The sequence below is a fragment of the Bidens hawaiensis genome, unplaced genomic scaffold, assembly GCF_021521415.1.
Source record: "Bidens hawaiensis isolate Kalapana, Puna unplaced genomic scaffold, B.hawaiensis_p1.1 tig00000512_1, whole genome shotgun sequence".
Lineage (NCBI taxonomy): Eukaryota > Viridiplantae > Streptophyta > Magnoliopsida > Asterales > Asteraceae > Bidens > Bidens hawaiensis.
In genome coordinates, this window is record NW_027491033.1 from 3,184,406 (window position 1) to 3,194,654 (window position 10,249).

At 34.3% G+C, this 10,249-nt stretch overlaps 1 protein-coding gene across 1 annotated transcript; it reads left to right on the top strand.

Moving 5' to 3' along the window:
- The first annotated feature begins 226 nt into the window (after positions 1–226).
- On the top strand, positions 227–2,577 carry LOC143631457 (peroxidase 27-like). Its single transcript, XM_077100230.1, has 4 exons — positions 227–849; positions 1,258–1,446; positions 1,583–1,745; positions 2,037–2,577. Exons 1-4 carry the CDS (start codon positions 565–567, stop codon positions 2,441–2,443), a joined length of 1,044 nt encoding a protein of 347 aa, XP_076956345.1. The 5' UTR covers positions 227–564; the 3' UTR covers positions 2,444–2,577.
- The last annotated feature ends 7,672 nt before the right edge of the window (positions 2,578–10,249 follow it).

Sequence of the window (10,249 nt, forward strand, 5' to 3'; positions counted from 1 at the left end):
TATTGAGAAATTGTGTCAACCAACCCAAAGCCCCCCCCCCCCCCCCCCACACACACACACACACGAGCACACAACCCTATGTTGCGCACAACACATTCAACTTGTAGCGTCGGATTCTCTTGAAGACAACGATTTGATTTGAGACTGCAACTTGGTGGTTGATGAGTTCCTAGCACAACATCATAGATCTTCTGCGCCAATTTCAAAAAGCGGTGAATATTTTGTCACGCGAGAACCGATATAATGTTTAAGGATCGAAATTTGTTAAGCCAAGAATTGGAAACCTTGAAGTTAAGCTTATCATGTCAAACTCACATTCAAGATGAAAATTTTGATGATAATAAAAATATATAAAATGGTGTGTTCAAGAACACATTAAAATATTTTCCAAACCATTACAGGCAAAAAAAACTTAATATTTGGTCTATACAAGTAGTTCAATATTCAAGGATTAAAAATCCATTAGAAAATTTCAAAGATGACCAAAGAGAATATTGAACTACAGGTTGACAATGATAAACTAATGCAAAGATCACTAAAGATAAGTCTAATTTCCTGTTGTCCATGCCTATAAAATCAAGATTGTCATCACCTTCCCAATCATCTCTCATATTCTTGTGGAATATGGCATACATAAAAAATCTTTCGTCGCTAATTTTCCAAGTTCTACTTCTTGCTTTTATTTTCACCAAAAATGTCAATGGGGATGGGCTCAAATTAGGGTTCTATGAAAAAACATGCCCTGGAGTTGAGGCTATAGTACAAAAGATAATAGCAGAAAAAATTCCTTTAGCTCCATCTCTTGCAGCCCCTTTGCTCCGAATGCATTTTCACGATTGTTTCGTTAGGGTTCGTACATTACACTTTTATGTTTATTTAGCCGTATTTCGTGTAATGATCGACACAACACATTAGGTTCTTTTCATGAACTATATCCATTCCTTTTCATAAAAATGAGGCTCGTGTTCACATAATTACGTTAGAATTTGCATATTAGTTGATCTATCCTATCATATGTTGGCTCGGTTGTTGTTTAGCCCGAAAAAATGGTCCAGCTAGTGAGTTAGGGAAACCCAAGTAGCTATAACAAGTTGATTGTGGACTTAAGGGTGTTTAATAGGTTTCTTAATGACCAAGTTAGGATTATTTAAGTTTCTTGTTAGCTAAGTAGAGGTAACATTAAAAATACATAATCAAGTACACTCTAGTAATACTTTTAAAAGTAAATTGAGTTGATAACGAGTTCTTCATTTGCAGGGATGTGACAGTTCGGTTCTAATAGACTCAACCAAAAACAACCAAGCTGAGAAAGACGGATTTCCCAATCTGTCCCTTAGAGGATATCAAGTTATTGATGCTGTGAAAACCGCTGTAGAAGCCGCATGCCCGGGTGTTGTCTCTTGCGCGGATATCTTAGCATTAGTAGCTAGAGATGCCATCTATCAAGTAATTACTAACTTTTTACTAGTCCCATAACAAACACCATGTTGGTTTTGGAAAACAATTATCTCTAAAATCTATCCTTTGGCATTTTTTAAAGATAAGTTTATATATGTTTTCAATTTGTTTTTTCTTTTTCTAGATTAAAGGCCCTTATTGGCATGTGCCCTTGGGAAGAAGAGATGGAAGAGTATCCATAGCAGCCGAGAGTTTAACTCTACCTTCTCCTTTTGCTAACATTGCTCAACTCAAAGCAAACTTTGCTTCAAAGGGCTTGAGTGTTAAAGATCTTGTTGTTCTTTCAGGTATATTTTTCTCCATTTGGTCACCAACTAAATGAATCAACTGATAAACGATATGATCTTTTAGAGAAATTTTGTTCATTAAAGCGCGTGTACGTGAATCAGTCTATAGAGTAATCAAAACCTGTGAGATATTATGTATTATCAATCAACTAAACTATATAGGGATACAAATACAATTCATATAATATAATTGAATCATATCGTTAATTATGATAAAAATATTTACTCTAAGTAATATACTTTTTCTAATAGTCACATCAATCTTATGTTTTGGTTATTCCTCATATACAGGAGGACACACTATAGGGACTTCACACTGCTCTTCAATAGCGATTCGGTTGTACAATTTCACAGGCAAAGGTGACACCGATCCTTCACTTGATCCGCAATATGTACCTCACTTGAAAAGTATATGTAAACCCACTGACACAACCACGCTTCTCGAGATGGATCCAGGGAGTTTCAGAACATTTGATAAGAATTACTACACTAATGTTTATAAACGAAGAGGCTTGTTTGTATCAGATGCTGCTCTTCTCACCGACTATGAAACGAGTGCTTACGTGAAACTTCAAGCACAATCTCCAAAATCTACATTCTTGAAAGATTTCCAAGAATCAATGGTTAAAATGGGTCAAATCGGAGTTCTGACCGGCAATGCTGGTGAAATCAGACGACGTTGTAGTAAAATCAACTAACAATATGTTGATTGATATCTTTTCATTCTTAAAGAATTCAGCGAATGAAGCTGATGTGTGGTTTGATTTAATAAGGCGATCCGCGCAAGCGATCTTTCTCACTTGAATATAAATCTTTTGTATGGGATTGTTGTATATATTTGTGAAAATGTTTTTTTAATGAAATGTCTATGCAATCTTATTATTGAAATACCATTGTGACAAATTAAGAGAAAAGTAGTGAACAACCAAACACCGTTAAAAAACTGGGTATTTGTGACCGTTTTAAGACCGTGAGTTTTGTGGCCGAAATGCAACCACCATTTTTTTGTGACCTTTAAAAAGTCGCAAATTTAGTGACCGTTTTAAGACCGTGAGTTGTATCCGTTATAACACAACCAATAGACGTCGTCTGCGGTCTGTGGTTCCTTTACCAACCCGTTTACATAACTAAAATACTTGGGCTTATTTCTAACTAATGCTTTATAATATAACCCCCAATAGATATATTGTTTAAAATTCCATAAACTATATATTCATTGCCAACAAATCAAAACCGAGAGCATTTTCGAGTTTATCTAGTGAACGATCATCTCCACTCAGAACTCAAATGTGACATGTCCAAAGAAGTAAAATAAATACAAAAGAATGTATTTTCTATCGTACTTTCAAAAATTATGTTTTGTTTTACTGATTTTTTAAACTTCTAATGTTACAAAATTAACATATATGATTTTTATGTTGTTAATATGTATTTTTTTAAGAAAGAACCAAAAACTTAACCAGTTCCTGTACGAACCGGTCCCGTGCCCAGCCCTAAAAGGTTACATCAGTTTGAAGCCGAGTTCTAACCCGAACCGGTTCATATGCAACCCGGTTTTGACTTCGTTGAGCAAGACCTAGATCGATTCCAACCCGAACCATTTTAAGGTTTAAACCCGTGCACCTCCAATTTTCCAAATATGTCTTTCATAACTGGGCTGGACCAAACTCCATCAGCCCACATAAAAGACAATTCTCTATGCATCATAATTCATATGACGTGGCCTAAAAATAAGAGAGAAAAACAATTAATCAAATGGCGCGACGAAAGTTATCCATTAAGCTACATGCAAATCTTGGTTTATCTAAAAAAACAAATTATAAAAACAACGAAAAGCACAGAAAAAGAAAACTATAGTAAATTAGTAATGTTAAAAGTTAAAACCGATCATAAGTAGGGTTGTTCATGAGCCGAGCCAAACCGAGCGAAGGCTTGCTCGTTTACATGAACCGAACCGAACGGCTGAAATTCGAACCGAGCGAAAACCGAAACGAGCCAAAATCAAATCGAGATTTTTTAATCGAACATCGAGCGATTTCGAGCATTATTTATTTCTTTTTCGCTTCAAATTTTTCAATAAGAAACAAATTTGAAGGTTGTAAATAATTTATATTATTAATAAATTAATAGTTTTTAGACAAACGCGTAATATATTGTAATTTTTTTAAAAAATAAGTTTGAAATGAGATATAATGATCATGTAAACAAACTTTTTAGTATCCTAAAACCTTGAAGCGAACAAATAAAACTTTAAAATTTACGTAATAGGAAAATTTTTAAGGGGTTTAGAAAATTATAAGCTTATATTTATGTGTTTTTTCTATATATTTATATATTTGTTCATATATAATTATATCTATAATAAATTAAAAATATCCGAGCCGAACCGAACCGAACCGAATTGAGCAGACCTTTGCTCGTTGCTTGGCTCGTTTACAAACCGAATCGAGCAGAGCGGCTCGTTTACAATCGAGCGAAAAAACGAGCGAGCATTTTCCGAACAATTTCCGAGCGAGCGGTGAGCGAGTTCGAGCGACGAATGGTTTTGACGGCCCTAATAATAAGTTCTAATACAACTCACTACCTACTATTATTTTCGGCCCATTAAGATCATTGGGACCCGTTTTGGTAATGGTGTCATGAATTAGTAAATTATGGTAGTAATTACTTAGTTTTAATAGATCACACTCACACTGGATGGTAAAAACCTTTAACCGGTGGCCATACGAGCTAGTAATGACTCAAATGAATTACATATTAACTAGGGTATAGCCCGTGTTACACACAGGTAGAAAAACATATCAACAAATCATATAAATATAGACAACATATTCAACCAACACAAATATGTTTCGAGCAAGATGATACTTTTCGGCTGACAAAAGTAATAAACTAATTATTAATTTTAATACAATAGGGTATAAGAGATCAATAGGAAACTTTAAAAAATAAAACCAACATACTACAAATGATAAATATTGCTATTAAAGGTCCGACCGACCCGGGAGGGCGGACCGGTGTTTGACCCGGATGACATAATATATAATTAAATATATAAATATAATACATATATATATAATCTAAAAAAAAAAATTTAGTTAATTTTCATTGTTTAATATTTTGTGAAGATTCTGTTGGACATACACTAATATACATAGGATTTATTTCCATTTTTGAGTTAATTTCCATTGGCCACTTCCAATACAATGTGTTTTTTCAATATATAGGATATATTTTTCATTCTTAAAGACATCAAGATAGCTTAGTTGGATGGTTTGTGTGTTATGTATTAAGACTTTCATCTCGCTCAAAGCCCAGGTTCGAATCTTAGTCCACGCAACTAATTTTTGATTTATTAAAAAAATGTTTGATGACTTGACAATGATGTGGCATTGATGTGGAGAAGCTAGTTGAATGACATGTGGAGAATTGATGTGGAGCGGCTAGTTAAATGACATGTGTACAAATTGTATTGCTTTATGTATTAAGACTTTCATCTCGCTCAAAGCCCAGGTTCGAATCTTAGTCCACGCAACTAATTTTTGATTTATTAAAAAAATGTTTGATGACTTGACAATGATGTGGCATTGATGTGGAGAAGCTAGTTGAATGACATGTGGAGAATTGATGTGGAGCGGCTAGTTAAATGACATGTGTACAAATTGTATTGCTTTAATAGTATGTAAAGATTATGGATCCAGCCACTAAATTAACTTAAGATATGGGGAAAAAGATCGTGTGAATGCCAGAAGGTTATGAGCTTACGAGTTTATATGTTTGTCTGGTTATTTTTTTTATTTATTTCTTTTAATGGCTAATATTTCCTTCATGTCTCAAGTGAGACTAGATACCGCAACCTTTTGATTGGATGTCATATTAACCATTTCTAGCATCACGATATATTGTCTGTATTTATTGTAAAAGCTGAAATGAAGTCTTGATCAACTTTTGTCAAGACAAAGTTGGATATTTGTGTTAAATGTGACATTGAAATGAGTTAAAACTTGTTTATTATATCGATTGAGACTTTAGCTTCTATTTTAACAAAAATGAAGCTCAAAACTGAATTTACAGTCTGACTGACTGAGTGTACCGAATAAGCACACATTCATTACTCGCGTCTAACAGTATATGGTCATAGCACGGTCAAGTTTCAAAGTCGATATATCTAATCAACTTCTTTGTATCGAGACTTGAACTCTTAAAGTGTATTTAGATTTAGATTTCAACTATCATCAAGTAGTTTAAAATTACAACGTTACCTAACATATTGTTTTCAAGCAGTATGGGTCGCATCAAACCCTTATATTTCTTAAACGGGTTATAACATTTCATTAAATTAAAAAATAATCTCACCAAATATTTGATATAAAAATCCTATAAAGTAGGAATATACTAACAATTAATATCTGATTTATTTAAAAAAAGATACATATCTATAATATATATAAACGAAAACATATAAATCTTAAGTGTCGCGATGTGGTCGCTCCCCTTTTTTTTCTGGAGTCACCAGATTTGCTTTATTTTTAAATGGAGGTTTCTCATGCATTTGATATGAATTCACGGGTATGGGTCTTATTAAACCCAGATATTCTTAAACGGGTTATAACATCTCTTTAAATTAAAAACTAGTCTCACCAAATATTTGTTACAAAAACCCTATAAAGTAGGAATATACTAAAAATTAATACATGATTTATTTAAAAAAAGATATATGTTATTTATAATTAAAAAACCAATTTTATTGTAAAAAAATAAACGGGTCTTGGGTCCCATCAAACTCATATGGCTTTTAAACCGAGTTATAACATCTCATTTACTCATTTATTTGTGAAACAATTTAATATCAAACCATAAACATATTATTAATTTTCATACAATAAAAAAATAAAAATTCAAAAAATAAATAAATATTAAAAACGACCCCCGTAATACGGAGGATAAAAACTACTTATTTATAATTAAAAAACCAATTTTATAGTAAAAAAAGTAAACGGGTATTGGGACTTATCAAACCCATATAGCTTTTAAACCGGGTTATTACATCTCATTTTTTTGTGAAACAATTTATCATCAAACCATAAGTATATTATAACTTTCATACAATAAAAAAAAATAAAAATTCAAAATATATATATATATATATATTTACTAAAACTTCTTTCATTATATAGAAACATAGATATTACATCAACATAGCAGGTAGGCGGGCAACAAGCTGCGCCGCCACCCCTTTCTGAATTGCAAACCTTAACCTGCTAAAGACATACCTCTGCCCCTTTGGAGTCGACACATTGCTATGCACAACCCGTTGGACCCTGGTTAGGAAACGGATAGCTTCCGGTGCCAAGGAGCCAAAGGTATCAAAAGCCAGAGGGACAAAAACATGATGGTTCTCTTCGCAGGCTTTAGCATGTTTCTCCACCTTCTTCGTTTCAGCCCTTTTCATTGCTTGCCCAGCTACAAACCCATTATCCCTCAAACCAGCTAAGGGAGATACCCCTGTGAGGTCAACACAAGCGTGTTTTCCCCCGGCCCAACCAAAGACGAGCAAATCTACCGGTCGTAGAGTGGATCTCCCTTCCGTGGGGTCTGTAAGGAAGTTTACGGGGGCTTCCTTTTTAGCTGATATCCCAGCTCGCCTTAAGATGTCCCAAATGACGTCCCGCACCCAATCATGTCGGTATTTGAACCCAGGCATCTCCTTGCAATGTACTGCATGCTCTCCGAATTTATCCAGGCAAGCCTTACGGCAGATCGGACATGTTTCGTCTTCTGGGTACATTGGGACCATCAAACGGTACTTAAGAATGGCCCTATACTCGACTGCAGACATGCTTTGGCCCAAGCCATCAATCGGGATAACGGTCAGAAAATCTTGGGCATGAGGACCTTGTAAGCATTCAATAACCGCCTTATGCCGGGGGACAATCCAAAAACTTCTCCCAGACTCTGAGCGATTTTGCCAAAAAGGGCATTCGCCAAAGTTTTTTGAGGCTTTGGTGGGGCGGTGTCCTTATTAGAGAAACCGCCAATGTCAAAGTCTGGGAGAGCGCCATTTAGGCGTTCCAGGGCCTGCACGTAGTCTGGGTCCAGGTCGGCAACTCCGCTATTCCTTAAGATGTGATTCTGTAGCTTCCAAGACTGAGCCCTCGACGCTACAAAAGCGTAAACCCCAACATCATGAGCCGAAAGAAGGCCTAAACCCCCCAAGCGCATCGGTAAAGATGCAAGTCGCCACTGAAGATCACCAAAGAACGGGCCTCCACATACAACTATGTATTCGATGGCTTCTCGAAGCCCCTTATCAAAACAGGATACCGCATCATCCATCATATGGGGGTGACATGTTCGTAACCCAAAAAGCAACTTAGCAACCCCCATGCAAGACCTAAGCAGGAGGAGTTCGATCTGGGGATCCCTAAGGCAAGGTAAGAGTTTCATAAGATCAACCGCACGAGATGCTCTCCGCCTCGCCAACTCCTTAATAAAGTAGGGATCTCGACTAACAGCCCCTCCAAAGAGCTGTAATACGAAGGATAAAAACTAGTTTTTAAATAATTGCAAAACTTAAATGTTTCTAATTATTTTATCAAATTATATTGAAGAAAAGTGGAGACGGAGACATTGCGTTTGGTTTGCTGTTATAATCGATCTAATTAATTGTCAAATAAATTGATTTAACGTTATTGAAGCTAGCAACCACAATGGTGGCTAATTATGGCACTCATAACATCACACTTGAGATAGGCATTCCTCTTAGTGTTTTAAAAGCTTGTGGACAGACGCTCGTTAAAAAAATCCTTAAAAAATACTCACTTGAAATCGTCTCGTTTATAAACGAGTCACGCTCAACCCAAGGTAGACTCGCTCATTGGCAAACTTTTTTTGTTAATTGAAAACCAAGTTTTAATGTTTATAAGCTTTAACTCAAGTTCATTTATAAGTAATTTTATATGACCAATTAACTTATAACATACTACTTAATAATAACTTAAATATTAATTTTTAAAAACATTAAATTTTAGTTTAAAGCGATCTGGCTCGTCAATATGAGCTTTGGCTCAAGCTTGAATTTTAGCTTATTGAAATGAAACCAATACAACTCGTTTAACTTTTAGCCCGAGCCCAAGGTGAAGATTGCTCAGCTCGGTTGATAAGCAGCCACGGGGCCTCGGCATTCCGTTTGTACTTATGCACCGACATTAATTTCTATTCTTCAATTATATGAAAAAAATTGTTGAGCATAAATATGCATCGACGGTTACATGTGTGTATGCATTAAAATTCTATGTGGCTTGACTCTTGAGTTCATGCATTCACACACCTACACATGTATGTGTCTATTTTATGGTTATGCTTGTTATAATATTTAAAAAAAACAAAAAATATAATAATAAAATTAATAAACTCTCAGTTTGTATAGTGTGTAGGAATTCGGTAGTAGAGCATTCTCAGCCTGTCTCACATTCTCATCTTTATAACTACAATAAAAAATACTATATTTTTCTCTTAATGTTCAATTAAATAATATTTTTTATACATTTATCATTATAGTTTATCTCTCGACTCACAACAAATATTAAAAAATAAATATTGGCAAACAAAGTTTCTTCAAATTTACAAAAAAAAAAACACTACCATTTCTCTCTCCACTACACTCAAAACTACTCATAAACCTCACCTTATAATTTACAAAATCTCCTCACATAACTTTAAAGGATGAGTTAGAGAATGCTCTAAATTAATATTAACATAAATGCACTTTATTGCATGTACATGTACTAAGATTACTTAATTAGTAATTGAAGAGTAAAGGTTTTGGGTGAAGCCGTACTAGAGAAACCAAGCTAAAGTGGGCTTATAGTGGGCGGACACCATTTTCAAATATAAAAACAAAAATTGGGTAACATATTAACTTACTAACATCTAGTCATCTACACACATGTGCTTTTACTTCAAGCCCAAAACCAATAAAATACAAGACAGAAAAAAACACCGTATAACACACACATATATATATATGTATATATACATATAAAAGTGTGAGTAGAGAACTCGATCATTAGATTATTAATCAATTATTGAAACGGTATTGACATTTATTGTAATTAATGAAATTTTGAAAGTCTTCTATTAAATATCTTATTATCATCGTTTTTAAGCAAAAAAAAAATTAATAAAACTCACATCACGAGTACAAAGTTGATAAAACACCCCAAACACAACAAAATTAATTAGTGACACCAATCATCTATACACTTTCGCAAACCCTAGAAATATGATACATCGTATCATCACTTTTATCCAAAACAAAACCAACAAAATCACATTAGGAGTACAAAATCAATTTTCCTATAAGCATTTTTTCAATTTCTAGTTAATCTTCACAAAATGTCTTAAGTTTCACTAAGAGTATAAGTATTAGGGATTTTACTTGCTTCATACATATTTAGAAATGAAAAGATGCTTCAAGGATCTTGGGAAGGGAAAGGAGCGGA